Source organism: Euwallacea similis, chromosome 5 (assembly GCF_039881205.1).
Source record: "Euwallacea similis isolate ESF13 chromosome 5, ESF131.1, whole genome shotgun sequence".
NCBI classification, from domain to species: Eukaryota; Metazoa; Arthropoda; class Insecta; order Coleoptera; family Curculionidae; genus Euwallacea; species Euwallacea similis.
Window position 1 is genome coordinate 4,585,053 of NC_089613.1, and position 24,480 is coordinate 4,609,532.

The 24,480-nt window shown below is 33.7% G+C and overlaps 1 protein-coding gene across 2 annotated transcripts in view; it reads right to left on the bottom strand.

Moving 5' to 3' along the window:
* The window catches only part of spin (Protein spinster), a 28,735-nt gene extending 4,649 nt beyond the window's left edge, over window positions 1-24,086 (bottom strand). For both annotated transcript variants that reach the window (XM_066390600.1, XM_066390599.1), the window contains exons 1-2: window positions 23,520-24,086; window positions 53-249 (exon numbers count right to left, since the gene is read on the bottom strand). In XM_066390600.1, the coding sequence (XP_066246697.1) occupies window positions 53-249; window positions 23,520-23,736 (414 nt within the window). In that variant the 5' untranslated portion in view covers window positions 23,737-24,086. The remainder of the gene's footprint in view (window positions 1-52; window positions 250-23,519) is intronic.
* Between the last annotated feature and the right edge of the window lie 394 nt (window positions 24,087-24,480).

Below are 24,480 nucleotides of genomic sequence, written 5' to 3' on the forward strand. Positions count from 1 at the left end.
CTGCAATTGGAAAATTTCACGAATTCTATTGTTACAGAGACAGTGAACTTACATTCATAAAGGAACCACCTAACGTCGTGAGACTCCATAAGGCGACTCCAAATGCCATTAAGTACCGTCGGCTATATCGGTCTCCGAAATAACCGAAAACGGGACCACCCAACATGTATGTAAAAATAAAGGCAGTTTGCAGAAGTCCTGCTAAGTCATTCTGCACTTTTAAGTCTGTTTGGATGTCTTCTAACACACCTGAAACAAAAATTAGACAATTATGGTAAATAAGGAAAACTCATTTCGTAAGGTTTAACTATTCTCCCGGGTAGTTGCGATAAAGTAAGGTCCGGGACAAAAAGATAGCCCATGGAACAAATCACGTAACTTTATTCACATTACAAAAAGCAACGATTGCGAATTGCCTTACGTAAAGCGACAAGTTATATAAATTTAATATGCTAAAAAAGAATAAAGATATATTTGAATGTCTAAATGTAACTATATGTTTTCACAGGGTTGCTGCTTAATTTGTTAAAGTTTTGGTTTAATTTAGTTTTTTTTTAATTTTAGAACTTTTTGTTAATTAGTATGATAATTATTTGTTCTGGATCTAACAATACTATTAAATACTGCTAAATATTAATAGCGTTGCACCAATGCCTAGCAAATTCCTGTCACATATTAATTTTGAAAAGATGTGGCATCATTGCTGACATGAAGCCTGTGACGTGCATAAAAAGTTGCTTGATTTGAACCATAGCTAACTTAATCGAAAATGCACATACTCGAGGGTTTTTTTACAGCGGGAGAACTGTTGCTGAACTGTTGATTCAATCAACACATCCACTCCCCCAATTTCAAAACTAATACGATTTCAACCGGAATCCAATTTGCAAAATCATATTTCCCCTGATGCTCCTGGCAATATCCGAAGAGGAAACAATAAAAAAACCAATCGGCCATACCAATTTTGCCTGGGGGATAGAAGTCGAAACTGTTTTACTTCCAGGTTTTACCTGCCAGGGCCTGAAAATTGGGCGTACAGCCCTTCACACACATTCACTGAAGGGTGACTTCCTTAATGGAGTGTTAAGCTCTACAGCTGAGTGATTTGGGGGGCAATTTTATGGTAAATTTCTAATTTTATCTTATGAAGAGCTTTCACAGATGCGTGGGCAAGGCCGCGAGCACATTATGCTAATGCAATGCGAACATTAACAACTTAAAGAATTTAATTGCACCTACAAGAACCGAGTGTTTTGACTTTCGTATATTTATGGATGGTAAAATTACCACACGTTACTGTTAACAGTGCTTTATAGATTTACTACATACTTTACTGCCAATAAAGCCGTGCACACACGATCCTATTACTTCAAGTTAAGAACAGAGTAAACGTAGGAGTGATATGACCCAATAACTTAAAGTAGAGCTAATTCAAGTTCTTTAACACCCGTAAGCGAGAAGGACCATTTAACAAATTGCTCCAAGTGAAAAAGGAACACTTAATTAGGTGAAGTGCCTGTTATTTTAATCCCTCGAGTTCAGCTTTGCTACACGTAATTTATTTAGATAAATTAGTTTACATTTCACTAAAGAAGCAACAATTAATCTATGGAAGATTCCTAGTTTTAATTATTAAAAAAAAATATTGGAGCTGTTTGGACGCAAAAATTTCATATCCCAGAAACAGTAACTGATTTTGATTTTATTTAAAACGTTGAGTCTGACGGAAAACGTGAGGAAAAGCGCAAAATTAAAAGATTTGCTGTAACATATCCAGGGTCGCCATAAATATTATTTCCCAATAACCCTCTCGTGATGGAAAACGAAAGAGACAAAATAAAAAAATCAACTCTTGACAGTCGTATATTTGATCAATCAATTAAGTTATAATATAACAATTTAATCATTAAAATTCACTAACGTATCAAGTACATGAAGCAGAAACTCATTTGATCAAACCTAAAATTTTTATATAATTATTAAAAAAACCTTGAATTTAGCTTTACACAATAGATTTCCTCCCACTGTGCTTAACGTTTCAGCTTTTGTTGACGAGTATACATGGCTAATATCCCAATGTTACGAGGGGTGTTCCATAAATATTTTTGTAGGGTATTTAAAGCGTGAATTTCAAAGAAACTTTGCGAATATTACCGATTTATCTATTTAAACATTTTCGAAAATGAATCAAATCGCAACAGCATTTTGCAGTCTCACAAAACTTAATATCATGAAACCAGAAAGGTTGTTTAACTTCTGATTATTTTCTCGTATGTTTTCTGAGTAGTAGGAGATCCTAAGCAACCAGATATACACTTGAAACATATTTTAATAGTATGAAACTCTTTCATAAGTGGATTTATAAATTTACTCGGTAATTATAGTTCTATTAGAATATAGTTAAAAATCAGTAAAACTTAATATTGATTAGAAATAAAACCAGTGTGTTCCTGCTTATTATAAAAACACATCCATAAAGATATTCAAGGAAAATGTACTCAAGGAACTAACTTTTAAATCTTCAAGAAGCTCGAAAAACTTCTATTACGGATATTCCATTTTTCCTTCAAATTTTCAAGCAAGATTGGACCCTTAATAAGAAGCCCCAGAACACGATAAAACATCCCCTTTATTACCAGTTTTCGAGTCAGGAACAGGATATGAAAATGTAAGTTTTCCCTTTCGCAATTTTTCAACGGGCCTTTGTTTTTGCTTATAAAGGCAAGTTAATTTGATAAAATGGAGGGAAGCCGAAGTGTGTCTGTGGACGGAAAACTTAGGTAATCATAACTTGATTAAAAGAGCAAACGTGAAGCGAATGTAATAAAAATGTTAAAATGAAGTGAAATATATTTGCACCGTCTTCAATTTATGTTGACAATGCATCAGCAGTTACATATGCTACTATAATGATAAAACGAAGGTCTCATCAATGGGGCTTTTATTTTAACTCCTACGTATCCTTGGAAAAGAACGGACAACCTCTTTCAAATCCAGGTAGGAAAAAAACCTGAGTTGTGGGTGTTTAAGGCAATCAATGGGTCGAAGAAGACAAACCCTAGAATATAAACAATGGATTCATTTATGATTTTGACCTAAGAAACGGAAGTTGTAGAAGAGGATTGGCCCATGTGTGAAACACAATCATTAATTGACACACTCGATATGCTAAAAATACCAGTTGCATTGATTTATTGGAAGAATGTATTACGTTTATCGGAGAATCGACACATTCGTTTGGTAATTAATTTATTTATTTAGTCATTAAGAGATATAGGTTTTCAACATAAAGAAATATGAATACCCTTCTTGTTCTGAAAACTGTTAACACGGAAGTGATATCAGTGAATCTTCTTCAAGCTCTAATGTTATTGAACACCTGTAAGTATGTGTGTTACACTGTTATTTCTAATGTGTAATTTAATGTAGATATGTGATATATGTAATAAAATACCAGAAGAAACATAAAGCGTCTGCTAGACGACTGGACGCTGATCGTTGATAAGCACAAGCCAATGACCAAATAAATTTTTTTTTCCCAATCACTCACATTCTTTTAAATGTCATCAAAGAGTTACAAAACTACACCGATAAAAATCGTAAACTTTATGAGGCTGTTAATCCCTTTGTATCACACCAAGATATTAAGTTTCCTTCTGCTATTAAATTTCTTCCGATTTAAGAATAATTCAGAATATCGGTACTAGGTGATGCTTAATCCGACTTCAACGTGTAAGTAAGTTTTTAAATGTTTAAATCCTTGTCGGACAACGTCCTTAAGTAGATGGCCGATTAATCAATTATTAATTAATGTTGAAATGTCCATAAAACCTGATGGAAAAACGCGGGAAAAAGTGAATTACATATCCATAGATAGTTAAGTGTTAAATTTATCGCTCATAATAGGCTTAGGCTTAAGCTGGAAAACTAGTTTTTGCACTAATAAGATTGTTGGAATTGCCGATTGGATTAATGAGAGAAATAATCGTGTGCGACATATGCTTTATTGAGGGAATACTTTGCCGGAATGGCATAAAAAAATTGTATAAAAGGGGTTTGGTTAACAGTAATAAGTGAATTTTTTGACACATTGGTGAATTGACAGTGCTACTCTTACATTTCATTTAAAAATTCATTCACTTTAAAATGCATATAAGCCATTAATTAATTGACCAAATTTTATTATATCTTTCATAAAAATGGTTTTAAGTCTGCCCGGTTGTCTAGCCTCTACTATTTTGAAAAAAAAATGTATGAAGACTATGCAGAATAGTTTGAACAGAAGCTGAAAAGTTCATCAAGCACAGTGGAGTGAAATCTTTATTACGTACGTCTGCATTACAAGTTATATTTAAAACTATTTACAGGAAATTTTAATTTGTTGTCGATAAAATGTGTTTTCTTTGTACAGCTAAAAAAATTTAGATTGCAATTTTTAGTAACTTAAACAAATATTAAAAGGGGCAACCATGACACTCTATAATATATCTCCGTTCCATATTTTTGTACTGTGCCTATTTTTGGTTGGTCGTCTTTCTTTTTAGACACAATTGAACCTTTACAAAATTCCCATTACAATCTCTCTGCCTGTATTAAATGGAGCCATCAAAGTTATTTTGCGTCTGGTTTATACGTTTAATACGCAAATAGCTCCACCTGCAATGCTCCCTTATCCAAGCACTTTCCCAAAAGAAAGCAATCGTACCACCATCATCATCATCATTATCATCATCCTGTAGCATATTCACCCTCAAGTGCTCTCTGGCAGCAAACATGTGGTTTCTCGATGTGTTTGCGCCCATTATGAGAAATGCACGTGTTGCAACCTCAAAAGCTCTCTTCGGCTTTTAAAAGCCCTCCTATTTTTGTTTTCTTTTCTCTCTTTTATTTCCATTGACGGCGACGTTTTAAGAGGTTCGAAATGGGCATCGGTGGTGTGATTTTCGAATTTTACTGCCATTATGACTGATTGTTGTTGTTTGATATCCAACAAACTAAAGTGCCATTAAAATGTAGTTAAATTATTTAGCTTGCAAAATGGTCATTGCGATACAAACGAGAGGCATTAGCACCATTAGCCAATATTTCCCAATGGGTCTCTGTATTAATAAAACATTGATTTGCGGGTGAGTGTGCACCAAATCTATTCTTTATAGAGGCAGTATTTGTTCGTTTATAGAACGGAAGTGAAAGTATATATATACCCACGTGCAAACCTCTTTGCGTCTAAGGTACCACGTATGTAAGTATTTTTTGTCTGTGCTGGTTTACCATCAATTACCTACCTTTACAGATTCCACTATCGATGAAATGTGAACGTCTACATAATTTTGAAACTTTATTTACTAAAATTACGAAAGATTCCAAAAAAGACTCTGCTGCACTGTCTTTATGTTCAATAAAATGGCCGATTTCATGGATTTAGTAGACAATTATAGTTATTTACTTTACAAGTGCGGAAAATTATACTTTAATGCACGCCGTTTCCAGTTACATATTTGCTAAGTTCAATCGGCAATCGAGTGTGGTAAAGATACTTTCGCAAGTCTTAGGTATAACATCCTTTATTTATCATTAATTTGCATCCATCAATTTTCATGAATGCAAATTAAGTTGAAAAAATGCACTGGTACAAATAGTGCATAACGTCTTTTTCCAGTTTAAGTTGAACGAGTGTAAAATTGTGAAAAATTACAGATTCATTTTATTTCATGAATTGTGAAGGTAATTTCAAGTAAAAATTCCTCAATTTAGCTGTAAAATTTAAATATTTCAATATGTTGCAACATTTCTAGGGCAACGAAGGAAAAAATCAGTATCCTTCGTTTTTAGGTACCCGTAAAAGTTTAACTAGGAATATTTTGAAAACTCGTCTGCTAGACCTCTATCTTTACATCAATTAGGACTATTTTTTTAAACAATCTGACTTAGTGGAAAAATTTCTCTTGGAGTGGCCCAAAATGACAGAAAATGGTCTATTATGATCTAAGATGGAAATATATATATATATGTATAACTTAAAATAATATTCAGTGTTTTGAATATAGCACAACAGAGATTAACATTTTTTTTGTTGTTAGGTATAATAATTAAGTCCTGCGAGAAGGGATATAATTTCCAGGTTTCCTCTTTTGGAGACAAAGAACCAATTTTTCCAAAATGAAACGCATTTCCCGTATTTACGCAATAAACACTTTCTTTTCAGAAAAAAAGCTTTTTCCATTAAATTATTTAAAGAATTCCGACGAATAAATAATTGTAAACTTGATCAAATCCAAAATAAAGCCGCATCAGAATACGATGTTGCTGTCCTATTTCTTTATAAATATCTAAATTGTGTTTCCATTAATTTTATCATCAATTTGAAGTTGATAAGCTTTAATCTAAAGTGGCTGTTAAAGATCCGAGCAACAAAAACCCTCACGTCCTTTTCCAAGAATGTGCATGACAGTCTCGTTTCCACCACATCATCCACACGACCCGCTGTTTCCATTTTTCTCCAATTTAAACTTTTAATTAAATTGCATTGTCGGGGAAGTTTTTGGCTCTTGTCAACGGTTTATTTGGGCAGTTGATTTCAACATCGAGTCGTTTAAATCACTATAAAACAGGCTTTTATTTCGGAACGAAGAGAGAGGAGCCGGATCAAATGGAAGCATTAACTAATTGACTTTCTATCTATAATGTTGTAAAAAATAAAGAGTTATTAATATTTTGGACAGTCGATTTTCAAATTTAAGAAAAAGTAAATGTGTTTGTTGCCTCTGCATTTAGAAATTCTTAACCTCCCCCAGACTCAAAGAAACCAATTAGCAAGTGAAGTCTGAATGGCCAGCATGACTTATTTATAATCCGCAAACACCATCTTCTTTGGCGTTTATTTAAAATCACTGTGGCTGCTGAAAAATCATTCCGGCTCCATCCAACTTTTCAACGGTCGCAGCTTAAGAAGTTTATGGGTTATGCATGAAACAAACTTGCTATTCTTTTAGCTCGCTTTATGCAGCGTTCTGTTTGGAGGGAACGATCCTCGGTAATTGGATGATGACTGCTTGTTTAAGTTTTCATGTATTGCGAGGAAAGGTGGCAGGTAATTGCTTGAACTTATTTCAATGCATAGAATTACAATCTGAATTCAACAGTCTTGCAAGTGTGAATGTACCTTAAATCCACATGCATATTATACGTGTCAATATAAGCCCTGGCTTTTCAATATCCTGTTAAATATTTATGAGGGTGATTACGGCTTGCATATGAAAAAAGTTTGTGTGTGTTGGGCCTACCCACTCAAGAACCGATAAAACTTGTAGAAATGGCAATCAAATTTTCTTTATAAGGGGGCCGAACCCTCTCCTGTGTCCGACTATTCACTTAAGTAAACAGATAAAGTTTCCCTGATAAGAAAATAAAATGGCTATAGTTGCGTATGTTTATGTATGGGATGCGGAATTAGGTTTCGGCGCCAGTGATATGGACATTTTCTAAGATTGATGAGGTTCTAGGGGTGAGTTTTTAGGCGTTGCTTGTTTTTTTTTTGAACCAAGGAAGCCAATATTTTTTTATAAGTATTAATTATTAGACATCCGATCGCTTCAAACGATAATAATTACTTATTCCAGAATTGGGAGTGAGAAGGGACAATTTCTGCTCACTTATCTGCAACGCAAATAGAAACACATGAAACACAAGTAAAATTAATTACTATATAGGTATTCGTAAAACAATAATTTTGTCCGGTGCTATAGAGATTTCCTCCCACTACGTCATATGCACTCCCCCTGTCGGTAACACACATGGTTATTACGATGTATAGAAGGGGAGCTTTCTAATCAATTATAAGTGTGCGACATTTTAAAGCAGAATCCTACAAAAACTAGTTCGGAAATTAACAGGGGACCACAAGAAATTTGATACCGATCAAGTTGTTTAATCAACTTAGATGGAATGATTAAAATTTCTAATCTCGTCCTCGAATAATTGTGAGTCGACTTAGCGAAAAAACAATAACAGCACAAAATTAAATATAAATAAGCAAATGTCATTGTGAATGAAAAACAAAATTTTGACCTCGACAAATTGAATTTACCCCAATAATCAATATCCTTTTGAAAGACATTATACGATATCCGTTTTCAAACGAGTTTTTTCAGTTTCGAGAAATTTTAGAAATCTCGAGCGATAATTAACACTTGTTAAGGATTTAATGGTTTTATGAGTCTTATTAAATTTGTTTGGCACTCCGTGATTAATGAAAAATTTTTGTCTGCTACTAAGCGAAATTTTTTACCGCTGAGAAATTGTGAAAATGTAATCAATTATTCTTTAGTATTCTATTTTTTAATTATCTTAGAAAGCTTTTAGAATTTCCCATATTTATGTTAGAAAGCTCATCTGCCAAAAGAAACACGTTAGATAATTTTTATAGATAAAACAAACGTATGTTTCTGGACACTTGCTTTACTTTCAAAAATCGGGAGAGGAATATCTTACCCGATACAATTTGTCGTAGTCACTTCGAGCGCATATAATTACATTAAAACGAATCAACATAAACACGCTTCACCACCTTTCATGAAACTTCACAAACATATAGACCTCATCGCATAAAAAAAATCAAAATGATCTTGAACTTTAGTGCAAAACACTTACAGAGAGGACTCATTTAATAATTAAAGACATACAACTTTCTTGGACTCTACGCAACTAATTACGGGTAAATCCCTGCAAGAAACCCATTACATTCATATTCTCTTCACATATGAGACTCAAAATTAATGAGGCAAAGCCATAAAAAGAGACGTGGTACTATTGTAGCCTCAACGCCAAGGGTCAATTGAATATGCTTGTTAAATTCTCTTTTTCAACTCCATACATATGCACTCATGATTAGTTGAATAATCTATTAATCATCTGGGAACTCTTAAAATATAATTAAGACGGATGTTCATAAAGGATAATACTGCATTAGATTTTTAATTAATAACAATTGTCCAAAAATAAATGCAGACGTATTTGTTTTTTAATCCTACAGACTACTGTCCTTACTCATACTCTAACGGTAAATCCGTAGCGTCATCGTGATGATAATGATCACAATCCGCAACATTGTATGATCTTGACATTGAAACTAAATAAATAAAACGGTTTAATGACCTAGCAATTTTTGTTTACTTGCATAATTCATATGAAAAGAAGAATTTGCCATTTGTTAAGAGCGACACACAATAGAACTATGTTGGTTATATTGTGCGATTTTACTAATGGATGTTTTATGTCTATTGAAAATTAACAATGGTGGTCTTCTAATGCTGATAACGGATTGTGAGTTAAACGAATAATTCCATGTGGCAAAAAAATAATATAAATAGCAAAAATGCCAGCGTTAGATTGCTAACAACTTTTCATTACTCGAAATTCCGGTAGGTCAGGTGAACGTAGCGAATTCTATTTACACTTGTTTGCTAACGTAGACAACCCAACGTACAGGCTTGTATAGAAATACCTGTTCAACATCAAATTGCTTGAATAACTAGATTTATCAGGTAAGTATTGAATAATACTCAGGTTATTTCACGATACACAAAGTTATTAACCTTACGATTCATAATCCTAATGTAACTCACAAGACCACAAAAGTATTCATAACAAAAAATATGATGATCTTATGAGGAGGACAATGGTTCACTTGGGCATAAAGTTGACTTCAATGATTCGTTTATCTTTTTTAATGTGCATTTCTATATACTATTAAGCACTTTAAACCTCTTTATCCTCCCACAATGGCACTGATTACTCTTATTTGAAGACTTACACGAGCAACAACAAATAAATCACTAGTGGATATAAGTTAATGAGGCGTTTGATAAGGTAATAATAATGGGCGGTTCATATTTACCTTCTTCTTAGGTACAATGGAAATTAATTTCATAGTAGGTATGCATACGCCTGTCGCAGCTTTGTAAACCTGCCTTCGAGGCGGCTATAAACTTTAGAAAAGATGGCTTTTCAAATGGCTTGTCTTCGTGCGGATTCCTGTTGGTTTATGGGTGTTCTTTGGATGGTAATGAACATTTTTGATAAAGAATGACTCCATTAGCGATATTTTAATGAGGATAATTTGCATCCAAAAGTGCATCTTTTACTCACTTAATTTAATTTAATCAAGGCAATCGCGCAGGACTACAACTGAAAGTAAATCATGTTTTTACTGACAATATTTCACAAGGAAACCGAAGGTGCAAAGCAACTTTCATAACAACGAAGCATTACTTTGATTTTCTTTCCAAAACCAAAGAAACCACTTCATGATGTACTGTTTCTTCATTTTTTTTAACGGTTCCACAACTGCAAATAATAACTCATCACCACCACGCCCACCAACCTTCTGAAAGCGAATTTACATTTTGTTCGTGCCGGTGCAGTTTTCATAAGCCGGTTCGAGCATTCATGCATTTTTCGCGACGTTAACATAGTGCCCGTCTACGCAGCAAAGGATAATGATGACTCAAACTAGAGAAATAGATGGTAGACATTGGACATGCAACATGTGAAATGGGGCTATTTATTCCACGTGTCAAAGTGATGTTAAGGCGTGAAGGTGAGGTTGGAAAAGGTAGAAAAAGAAGGTAACAATGGTAAGTTTGTTTTTGACTCTTGTGGAAGGTAGCCCATATCAGATCTAGGTACATACAGTGTGGAAGCTTTGGATGGAACAGCCCATATAACTAAGATGCGGAAGATATGCGGCCAAAATCCTTAAACACGTAGATTTTTATTTTTTCTTGCGGTTTTTTTGATGGTAAATTCATGTATACAGGGTAGTCCAAAAATCAGACACCACCACTAACTTTGTTTTTTCAAATGGAAACACACCTTTTCATTTCTTTTTTGAATTCTACGCAAAATTTTAAGTGTGTTTCATGTAACATGTCCTATACCTAAACGCAACCGGTCTCGAGAAATTTACTCTTAGTTATATGTATAAATTTAAAAAAATACTCTTGGTTATATGAATTGTTCCATCCAAAACTTCCACACTGTATGTATTATACAACCTCGATAAATGTGTTGTGGGTGAAGAGCAACGTACTAATCGCTTGATCACACCAAGGATGACTATATCTGACGTTTGATCCCGACGGAAACAGAAAATGAAAGGATGTTAGAAGATAGTCGAAGTGATACATACGAGATACACGAGGGTGCTCTCAAACTCTTTAATATGCAGTCCTGTAATCATCACAAAAACGAAAACTAAAGTGCCATTTACTTAACTTCTTCACATGAATTTGATATTTTCAATTGACATTTTTATGGCTCATTTTAAGTGAGTCTACTTTGCCGCTATTCCATTGGACGCACCTGATTAATTAAAATATTTTCTAAGTTTATTACTTACTTCATATTGAATATACCTGCTTCTGTTTAAACTCAATATTTTTCTGTTGCGCCCCTTATCATCTTCTTTATATCGTGTTAGTGTGGTATTGTCGTGGACGTACGCTGAAATGCAGTGAATTTATTGGTACAATCTCATTACATTTCGAAAATTTGGATTTCAAATTAGAAATTACTATTTTCGAATTATTATATTTTTTGAGGGGCAGTTTTGAGAGCAAAAGTATCGACTATTGCGATATCTCAGTTGTCCTGACCTTTTGGGCTATCTTCATAATTTTCAATGATATTAATAATGTTTCCTCAACACACTAGAATGTAAATCTCTTGAGCAGAAAAGCTGCTACATACATACATATCAACAACGTTTGCCAGTCATATACCGATCCGTATTTGTAGATTTTATTTCGTTTTCTTCCATGGCGGGCATCTCACGTTTCTTTTATCCCGAATTCCTCGTTCGATTGAATGCCATTGCATTCGCATCGGTTGCAGCACAAACTATTTCCCCACGGAAATCCTCGAACAGATGTGTGTGTACGAAATACTGCGACAATGATTTTTATCACGAAAATTGCGCCAGGTACAGTGCCAACAATTCCTAGCCTACGGTGGCTTATTGATTTAGAGGAAACAGACTTATTTAATTTATTTTAAAAATGAAACCTGAACTAACGAAGTTTTTGATGGCGAATTTAGCCGTAAATTTTTTTAGTCAGGTAAAACCAAACCTTTACTTTGACTTGAGGATTTTGATCAAAAGCTTGATTCAAACCAGACAAGGAAATATTGGTAATGGGAGGTTCAGTCTAGCTGGTAATTCCTTCTAAAGGTTTAACCGCGCTGAAAGAAAATCAGTTAATTTCTTGACCATTTTGTCAAGAAACCGACTTGCTGTGTCAATGAAATCATCTAATTACATTGTCTCCACAATGAAATCCCGCCGACAGGAAACCATCAATACCTACACTAATCTTATGGCTTCTATTAGCATGAAAATAAAATGAACTTTATCTAACCTGGCGTCAAATTAGCATAGATATACCCGATTACATTCACGCGACTGAACGGTTAAGTATTGGCTCGTTTCCATTGGCTATTGGAACTCGGGCGATCATGGCGAGCTATACAAAAATCGCAAGATATTTTAATTAATTATACATTGACTTTTCTTTCTATGAGTTAACTGGAGGGTCTGTTTACGGAAATTGGGAATCGTGTGATGTTACGAATCGATTTTTAATGCATTATACAAGGCCGAACATAGATGAAAACAAAAACGTCACACAATCAAATGCCCATAACAGGTATTCGTATTAGAAAAAAATTGATAATTTACAGCATCCGCAGAAATGAATAAACACTAACAAATATAAGGTTTGTCTTTAAACGCCACAGGTTCTTATAAATTTAATTTGTAACATAGAAAACGATAATACTCATATTAAATTGTTTGTTTTAGGCCCCACATCCCGTCTTCTTAAATCAAAACGCTTTAATTGACTGTTTGATTAAATTTTTCCTTTGATGAAGTAATTATTTAATATAATTTTCATTCACGCATTTTTGATCTAAAATAAATGAAAAAAACACATTATATCAACTTTATCTTACTCAAGCCTTACCTGGTACCTATTTGTTTAGTTCTCATTCGACCTTATAAGATAAATCGATTGGTGTTTTTATCCATATCGAAACCTACATATTTCTAATACAAAATATGACTGCAGATTGATAAACAAAGCTCAGCAAAATAATTTCGAAGAAAATTACCGGCTCTCCTCAGGTCGTTCTCATAACTAGTAATTCATATCTGACCATGTCATTAGAAGTTTGCACGAAAGGACATAATACATAACATTACTTACATGCCGGACTAAGTAGATTGCACATTTATTATATAAACATTTGTATGTCTACGGAAATGTTAAAATTGTTACTATGGCAGGAATTTTTGTGATAAAATTGAGGTAGGAATTAAATTATTGTTATAAGTGTTTCAACATCTATTCTTGCCTACGGTTTGACAGCCAGACATTAAGCTGGCTAACGCTTTCCGGCTTTACAGCCTAAAATATGATACTCTTTGGATCAATCTATTTTCTTTCTGAACGGTCTTGCGACACTTTGAAAATTAAAAGCAGATAAGGCAGATTGAAATAAACGTCGACTGTATTTCGGCTTAAAATAGACTCTTTTAAGTGGTTTTTCGGGTGTCACATAGAAGAGAAACGAGCATTACTGAGGGGATTCTTAAAATTGCTAATAAATTGTTTCTTATGAGGAACACTGTATTAGGGTAAATATGAATGAGATGTGAAAGAAAATGGTAGATTGTCGAAAAAATATGTATGTAATCGGTATGGATTTTCAAAAATTTTGTAAAGATTTAAAATTTTTGAGCATCAATATTCGATATTTTTTTGTCGACTTAAACAGGTAAATTATCAATGACTTCAATGCGGTTGTGTTTTCATTTTTACATCAGCTAAATCCACATCTCACTGACTTCATTGAAGCCTCATTTCTATCATCTTTAGTTTTCAATCCAAAAAAGGGTTATTAGTTTTATAGATAATAGAAGAACACCAAATCAATCAAAGTGCAGTTTGCACCAAGTTTTATTGGTTCAATTTTAACCGCTCAATAAAAACCGAAAAGGTCACACTTCAATTCTCCATGTCAAAAGTCAAACGATTAAAAAACAATAAAATTATCGAACCTATGAAGCTTGATTATACCAATAATTAGAATGACCTTAATTGAATATCAAGTGCAGTGAAAATACCAATGATAAATTTACCTTTACTCAATTAAATTGTATTTTTACCTATATTTGTCGTTCTTAATAAATTTGCAAATTTACTGAAGGTCGGGAATCCTTATTTATTACTTGTCTACTTAAACTCCTTCCTAATAAAAAAACACTAAGAAACAATTTACATTTAAACAAACATTAAGTTAATTACATAATTTAATACAAGACACAAAATGTAACTCACTCAAATATGTAAATAACCCTGTTTGATCAGATCAAATGTTAAGATGTTGCTTGGGTATGCCTACAGTCGAAAATGACCACGAAATTTCATTTAGATTCCTATCTCTGAAAGACGAAATGAACAGCTTAACACAAATGCATCTAAAATGATCGTAAAACAATTATTGGTGCTACCATTGAGATTACTGATCAAGGAATAAAAATTAGTTTCATTGTCAAAGTAAATTGTAGTTAAAAAAAACATTTCATAAAAACGGCAACACCACAACAGTCTTTTGTTAGACAGCCGTTCAGTTAATACATAGGCGTAACTTCATTATCCAGAAGTAGTATTATGAAACAATGTTGCCAAGATTTAAGAAAAATCCTCGATTACTTACAATCACTCTAGTACAGAAAATCTACTATTCTCAGTCATATCATTAATTGTAGTAATAAATAAATTAAAACTGGAAATAATTACAAATCTTCAAGAACACACGCACATTCAGGTTATGTCACAGCTGCGGTGTTCATTTAATTCATCCGGAAATAGCACCTTTGGCACGGACTTAGTGTCAGAAAATAATGGTAGTCTACTTATATTGCATAGTAAAATACAAGTATTTTAGAAATCATTTGGATTTATTAACTATTAGAATCAGAGAGATCAACATCAATTTCTTTTATTTTAATCATAGAGGCTTCCATTGTTATTAGTTGACTAATAAGTTATTGAACTTTGTGAATACCACCTCCCAGGCTGAACTAGCGCTAACTCAACATTCTTTAACTGTGTTAAATATTGTATAGGGTCATCACTAAAAAAACTCCTGTAGGTGTTGAAATGTCAGAGGCAGGTCTTAGATAAATTCATCTTTTACCTATTGTTAGTTCAGATGTGCGATGGTAAAGAGCAAATAGCTTAATCAACGCCCTATGTTGACGGTTCACTGTATACTGGGAGCCTTTTTTTAATGACCACTCGTTATACTAACACTATTTTTTTCAATCGTTAACATTACGTTTCATATACGAGCTCTTTTCAGTTCGTTTTAGAATCTCCTCACCTGGTGCAATATTTGCCTAGGCGTTAAGGATATTTAGTTTTCTATGAATTATCTAAAGCAACGACATAAAGGAATATAGAATTTTTACATAAGCTAATATTAACGGTATAAATGCAGTCACTTATTTTAAAAATTTATCCTGAAATTGAAACAGCTCAATATGTAAACAAGAGAGTTAATCTGAATAACTAAGTTTGTCTCAATAAGAACACTCATACCTGTGAAATGTGGAAAAATTCCTGTTAAAAAGTTTACAAGGTGGATCTTAAGGAAACTTGGCACGTTTTTTTTTTAATTAAAAAATACGTTTAGTGCTTAAACAGGAATTCAAAAACCAATAATTAATTTACTGTTATTTCCTGTCCATCAAAGGTATCAGCTTAACTTAAAACCCTTCGCATGAACGCCAACGACTCCATAAAACAATCACGTGAATAAACCGCTTTAACTTTCACATTACGTGTTGCTTGTCGCCATAATTTTCATTTTAGATCGGTCCCGAACCGTGGAACTACACTGTGAAAACTCGCTCTTTTGTCGTGTAACACCTGGGAACACTCCACCCCGTGAAGTTACTAAGGGTAAAGCTGCCCAATTTCGGTGAATTATGAAGATTTGTAGACTTTCGAGAGGTTTAATATTTGCGCCGTTAATTCCGAACCACCAGCTGTAGAAAGGAGTGTGAAAAATTGGGCCCGAGACGTCCGCTAAAAATATGGATGAAACAACTATGTGTCATCACAACGACCCATCCTTTGAGGGGATGACGCCCTCATGATATAAACGAGCTTTGTGTTTACCCCGAAGAAAAAACAAACATTTAGGTCATCGTGGCCATTGGAGGGTCGTTTGAGTAGTTTGACTTTTTTACGGAGTAGCTCTGGTTCATTGAATAATCATAATTTGAAGAGGCAAGTTTTATGTTCCAGAAATTTCAATTACCATATGTCAAAGCTATCAGAAATTTCCATAAAGTTGTCTCGTACCGGCAATATTATAGGGTGATTTTCCGAATGCACGCCTCGCATTTTCTCGTCAATAATGACAAGTCTATAGCGGAGGACAAAAAGCTAAATAGGGCACAAAGTAGGAATCCGTGTTGTTTTCGGCTGACAAAAGAGCCTCTGGGGACCAAGTAGGCCTCAGCGATTATATGGAAAAAGTTTCAGGAATGAGCTCAGCTCTTTCCCATAAATTTCAAGGGAGATGTGTAGATTTATTGAGGTTTTTGATGAAGATTTAGTGAAGTTTCATTCGTTTTTTTAGGGAAAAATTTAGTCGACGTTCCTTTAAATTAAATGGAGAAAAGAGGACATTTATGATTAAAAAGAATGAACATATACTGAGAAACTAGCTCTTATTTAGTAATCTTAACAATTTTGTGAAAGAATATTTTTAAAAAATAGGAAAAATCCGAAGGAAGATTTAACCAAATAATTTAGAGAATATAAAATATACAATGTGTATGTGGTATATAAAAGTAAAGGACCCGGAACAGACCTGAGTTGAAATTTTGGAGAATATTGAAAAGACCTCTAGAGTAACTCAGGCCGACCGACGAAGAGAAGGCGAAATTTCTGATAATCTTTTTGACTGAAAAATTCCTAAGCCTATTAATTTGGTAAAGGTGAATCATTATCAAAAAATGATAAAGTTCCATTTAATTGTTACTAAATAAAATTTACAGGGTATTCATTTAAATAAATCGCAACCAGTACTTGATATTTTCTTTATGATAAAATTGGGCAAGCCTAAGCAAAAATCAAAGTCTTCGATTGCTTTTATGCAAATTTTACTGCCCTTTTATTGGGTATTTTCCCATGTGGTGAAGTACGCATATTTTCTCACACAGCACAGGGCAACTAAGCGCATAATTCTTCAACTCTCAACAACAAGAACAATTACAAAAACAATGGCCTTCTACCAGTCCAAACTTGCCGGTTTGGCTTTTGCGTTGAAAAGGAGAAAAACGATTCGTAAAGCCCGCACTCAAGCTTACAATAATAATGGCCGGTGCGGCCAGTGTAATCGAGAATCTAAATGACTTCATGACTTGAATAAATCTGTTCCACTTAGGGCCTTGAATAGGGCACGTTTAAAAAAACATATGTGGGAACAAAAGTGCATGCGAAACAAAAATCTGCAGGGGCGATTGAATGAGTGATAGAACTGGGCGTAAGGGCTGTGAAATTTCGTACCTTCAAACATAAATCGTGGCTTGTAGTAAACACCCCAGTGCTTCCGGATTCAATAGGAAATTCGGTAGTTGTAAGTAGTAAATTGGTTGAAAGGAACCAATAATAATTAGCGTCAAACTAATTACTTAGAGGAAGCAATAAAACCATAACTCTACAAGCAATGAGGTTTGGAAAGCCGAAAACATGTGCTCGAAATGGAAACATTAAACTATTTATCAATGACGACCCTGTTTGAAGTGTCAACGACGGTGATGGGTTGCTCCATTCACCCGATACGGTGTTTATCCAAGAAAGCTAGATATGTGTACAGCGTATTTAATGGATTTCACTCGTTAATCATATTAATTGTCGATTTGGGAAATTAATCCCTTTTAATGATTGGACTGAAACAACTGCGAGAATAACCGAAAGAAAGGGACTGAGCAGGTAATGATAGGGCGGGATAGGGGGGAATCATAAGTTCTTGCTTTAAAGAAATTACAATAATTCACAAAACAAATAACATCCTTTCTCGTCTTAGAAACTTCCTTCTCGAACCACTTCTTTTACATTATCCTCCACCTATGACCCTGATGCTCCCCGATAAGGTTCTAATAAGACGAGGCATAATATCCGCCCACCGTAGAATTAACAGGCTTAAAGGAGATTAAAAAACGTGACGTGAGCACGGCGAAAGAACTAAAAGGCAATAAATCTTCGAAGGAAGAATCCTGAGAGGAATCTTTAAAGTTTAAACGCGTATATGGACCGGTTCGTTGCGGGGCATATTGAAAACGCGACTTGAATATGGGAGGAAATGGGTTTAAAACGTGGGACAATTGAAATTATTTGGTCGGCGAGTCTGGCCTTGACAATGAACTACGAATGACCCCCCACACATGGTTCTATGATTTAATGTAAACACATATTTACCAATATTTAAGTGTTGAAACTTTTGATATAATTTAAATGAACACGTATTAGATTCAAAACAAACAATCTATTATAGATATTAATGCCATATACCCAATGCAGGAAGTAATTCCCTTAACTATATTAACTATATCTTTCAGATTATGATCATAATGCCAAGATTTATTCCGTATTATATTGACGTAAAATATTATAGATGTAATCTTACAACAGATATCCTTGTGGGTAGTGAAAATTCACTGCGTCTCTAAGAAAAGTTTGTTTTAACTATTATTTAGTAAATTATTAAAAGAATGTATATTAGTAATCTTAAATCGTTAAAAATAATTGTATGCCGTGAAACAAGTGTGTTGAAAATTATCGGTTAATTGTAGTGTAAAATGCATAAATGCAACTTGGGATGATCTAGACTGCTGAACACACTTCGGTCTAAAATTATCTACAATTTTCCATCCACAAGTTATATCCGGAGGTGAATTTCAAGAATTAAATGCTACGTATTTGTGACACATTTCTACAATTTTTGACTGGTAGACGTTGAAAGAAATTTAATCGTGATAAAATTTGCTGACAAATTTTTTTTGTCAGTGTCGGTTACTGCGGGTACAATGGGTACATTGGGTTATGTAACAAAAAAAAAACTGATTTTTGGTCTAGACCAAGTGATCAACGAAATTCTCAAGTTTAATTAATTTATTGGTAAATTGATTAGAAAAATCCACAAGTATTTTCCTGGAACTATCAAACACAATGAAAATTGTTCAACTTTTTTGGAAATGAATGCGCAAAATTGGAAATTAATCTTATAATTTGGTGAGTTGCTAAATTGTAGCTATACAACGAAATTTACACCTATTTATAATGAAGTAATTACATCACGTGAAAGTAGTATTTAACCTTTCATTAGTTTTGTTGAACATAATTCAATGAATAATATACAGACCAAATAATATTGCAGACTTAATTTGCCTGTAAGTTAGACCATTCATTCGCTTGAATTGAGCGAAAACACTGGTATGATATTATACTCGATATTCATCTACACTACTTTACCTTCGATTGTACTACGAATTTCACATTCTGATGACATTATATTATGGGAAAGACAACTCGGCTTTGACAACATCGCGTTTTTGTATTGTTTGAAGTGCCCCCAATTAGAACAAGCCATAAATTTAACAGCTCATGGAAGTAACTTTGTCGAGTCTTTCGGAATGTTGCCACTTTTATTAATATGCGGCAAACCTCGAGAAAATTCATTAAAGAACTTCTTGAGAAATTATAGAAAGAATATTTTTCAGCTAATTATGAATTTAACGTCCAAGATAAATCTCTGAGGAATACACATCTTCTACCCCAAAGGCACTACTTACATCTACGTAACATGGGTAATTAATCATATGATGAATCAGCAATGAGCTTCCAACAGTTAATACACGCTTAAGTGGTTACATTCAGAATCTATAATAATTAACACTATTAGCGCTAACCGTGCACTTGTCCGATAAGTCTATTCTGCATTGCCAATTAATCTGGAGTGGAAGTGGCAGCCGTTTATTGGTCAAGACAACTGACCTTATATCAGATGCAGTGGTTTTGTATGGATTGAGGGACTTCCAAGGGATTTCTGCCTGTAATGCACTAATTGCTCGGGTATTAAGCAATCGATCAATTACAGATCAAAGTGCCTATTTTAATTAGGTGATAGATGTAGTGGAAAGAGGAAGATGTATTATTTGCTTAAGTATCAATAAAGAATTTAGTGTTAAAAAACTACATTTGGCTTTTTTTTTTTACTTCAAGCTAAGTTATTTTTAAAAGCATTGAAGGGCGCACTGATGACATAATCTTTATAGCAACAACGTGGACACATTTAACTATCGGTACAAGGGTTTCTCCCACGTAATGAATGAAATAGTTTAAACTACACATGACCTTGGACATCACCTCATTTTTAGCTGGTCAATGTTATATTGAACTCTCATTTTAAGCTTATTATGTAATGAAGAATGTACAAACTTAGGAAAAATTGACCTTTGGTGTGGCTCATGCATACATCGCAGTAAACAAAAACTTTTTGTATGTTGTCAGCTAGTATGTACTGATTCAGCTCTACATATAGTTAAGTTTTCATTCAAAGAAAACTTCTTAAAAAAAAATTATTTATTTTCAAGTTATAAACTAAAATTTCAAGATTTTGTACTCGATGTACTAGCAACCAGACTAACTGATGATTATTATGACAATAATAATCCTATGCTAAATACCTGACTTTATATAATAAAAAGATGCTGAAAGTGTTGAATTCTGGAGCGTGTTATGATTTTTGTTTATGCACGTGGTACATGTATTATGGGTTCCTAAGGGAAATGACCATATAATTATATCTCATAATGCTTTTTGTGAATTTTTTTATCTGATCTGATTTTTTTATGGATTTTAGATTACTCACATTAATAGAAGTATTCCGAATTTTGAACAAATCCTAATGGGCAGCCCAAAGATAAATAATAAATCATTAACCAAGTTGAACAATCAAATCAGGCGATTTATGATTGTGACGCAAAAAATTCGATCATCACATATTTACAAATAATTTCGCATTACATTATTCTACGTTTGATAAGATAAGATTACGTAATACCTGAGGTAATACCCACGTACTTGACTTACTTACATGATGTTAAGTGACACAAAACTTCGTCATTATGAGCGTTCTCTGAACTTACCATACCCATCCTATACTTTCGACTCATGTGACAATAAACCAAATCCCTTGTCAAATCCGTTAAGTTAGATTAATCCCCTTAATACCAGAGGGCCGTGACAACCCCAATGGCAGCAGACCATATGCATCCCGATATTAAAATCTCCGTAATAAACGATCGTTCACATAATAAGGCTGCAGATAATCTGTTTTACACACACATGAGCACACTTATTAAAAACGTAGCGGGACGCCTCCATGAATATATTATCCCTGAAATTATCGGGAAGCCCCCGGTGTGAAAAGGATGGATGGGATTGCCCTGATGATCAGTGGCGGAACGGCAACTTTAATATAAAAGAGTGCAAAATAAATGTTTTTTTATTTTTTTATTTAACCGTATGCAGAGTGGAGTGTAGCTATCTAGGAAGATATTCTATGAAGGGTAATTGCCACCTCCCGTCGGAAGCAGGTGAATAGTAATATTTATTTAAGGGGTCTTAACTTTTTTTGAATCCACAGACCTGCATCATAATAGACGATTCATATTATAGATTAGATTACGAACAGGTTAAATACTGTGCCACTCATTGAATTTAATATTTTGCAGATAGATCCATTTACTCTGTGCGGATTGTGGTTAGTAAATCGAACGTTACAGTCTTCTATTCTATGTAGAGTAAATCGTCATAGCCTAATATTGTAATACTGCTGAACGACCTTTCAACACTTTAATTAGGGACCTATCGTTCGAAAATAGCAGTCGTTTCTACAACTATTCTTTTACATAAGTTAAACATTTTTTTCACGTACTGTGATCACAGTGAACACTAATTTTGACCTAACGATAGTTTGAAATATCGCAATATTCACATTTTGGTATGTAAATAGTTAAATATTTATTATTTAAAGAGCAAATACATTTGACATGGCAGATTTCAATAAATACCCAATTGTGTTTGACTGCGTCAAAATGACGAATGTAGATAGAAATATCGAGTTCATAGATCATTAGGCGACTGTATGAAATAAAATTATCTATAATATATATGGTATGTTATTTTATTGCCCAATTGGTATGTTCTTGACAATAATATATCATCAATTCCTGCTTATAGAAAAGAAGTAAAAAACCCTTGAAAAAATCAATCACGAAATGGCAATTTCTTTGATTTTTGTGAGGGTTTTTACATAATTATACTTTTATGGTGTGCTACTTCATTATAATTGAAATTACATTATTGGATTTTAAAGAGAAATTACAAAAACCCAGTAAATATTTTGGAATTTCCAAGCAACACAGAATAGCCTAAAATTTGGAACAATCCTGTCCTTGCTGGAACACCTTGTAGGTACTATTTTTTTTTGCTTTTGCAAAAATTCAATAAGTTCTTATTATTTTGTTCCAATTATTATTTTAGAGGAAAAATGAATGCTGAGATTATAAAAAGAGATGCTGGATTCACCAATTTTCCCATGTCGTGCAGCCTATGGAATAAATAAATAAATTTAAAACTCAGTTTTTTTTACTTTTAAATTTTCTTCTTAGAGAGACTTTACTTATCACTTTACTAAGTAAATGAGAGAAAGGTGTGTTGCCTTCTTGCAATCTAAAGGCTGTGATTGCACCTACACTAAGATTCTTCTAAACCAGCTTAAAGTTTATGGTTTTAGAAACACCTAACTGAAAAAACTTTGAAAAACTGGTTCTAGCTTGGGTTTTGGTTATACAAAACTCAAGTTTAAGAATAATGTGAACTACACACATAATAGTTAACTTTGATAACTCTACATATTTGTAATCTTGATATTAGCAACTAACTATTGACAAACGTAATTTTTTTTGCCTATTAAGATGTTGGTTTTGCAAACTATGTCTATGGTGGCACACCCCAAAGAGGGGAGAAATGTGTGTTTGGATTGATTCTGTGATATAAAAATATAGGCATCTGTCCCACAACCCTTTACCTTCAATGATAATATAAAGGAGGTTTGTCAGTGGAGGGTATTTTAGGCTAATAAAACTTCTACAAAAACAATGACGTGAGTTCTCAGCTTTGTCCCTTAACATCATAAATCCTAATACATATTTCCCTGTATAAACCCATAAGGTACTATAAAGAGTTGTTTTAAATTTCTCAAATTCCTGCAACTTTTTGCAGATTTTTTGCACTTGAACGGTCCCACAAAATCCACCTAAAGTTCCCATAACTTAACTTGGCCTTATAATTAGATGGCATATTGGTATGTCTTACCTGCAACGGTGAATCTATCCATGTAATTAATCAAATTTACGTAACACAATACGGACACCGAAATCCATTCCTTGAATTTAACATCATGCCAGGAACGTCCGTGGTCGCCATTCTCCTCACTTTCGCGCACCAATTCCGCCTGGGAATTATTCTGCTCCATGATATTTAGCTTTTTCAGTACTAAATTCGTACTTTTCTCTATTTTCTCTGACGGCATCGCTGTAGCACTTCGCTTCCACTATCCACGCGACAACCGGCCGAATGACGAAAATTTGAAATTCCTTCCATGCTGGCGGTCTCTGATAGCGCATGTGCAACCAATCACCTGATGAATGCAAAGACCGTCGATGACGAATTGTGTGACGTTGCCCAATCTTTGATAATTCTATTTTTGGGGGTGTAATATTGAACTTATTATTCTTTGATTTGTACTTGACCTTTGTTTACTCGACTATGCCACTGTTCAGTGCAAATATGTTAGTTAAAGAATAGGATTTTTATACTTCTTTCAGCTGTTTTCCCTATGCATTTATTCTTTTTGTTATGCACAACCACAAACACAAAACAATCGAGTTCGTTCAAATGAAATTTGCCTCTTTGACATTGACAAGTAGATTTGACTTTTAATTGGCAGAGATTTTTTTTCTACAGAAATATAATTTACAACTAACATGGCGACGTAAGTAGGCCTTTAAAGTTAATTTAATAGGAAATAAAACTATTCTCTAGAGTACAATTTATTACCTTAATAACTCATCTATTGGAACTAAATAGCATACAAAATATACGAGTTTATCCTAAAATAACTTCGTCTCCACTTGATGTATAAATAATAATTACATCATTTTGTTTGTCATGAGAAACTTTATTATGCATATAGCATCTGCATAACGTCATCTGAAAGAGGATTCCTTGACAGTGACTGTAGAACAGCTGATTTTATGTTTTTTTTTTCAAAAAA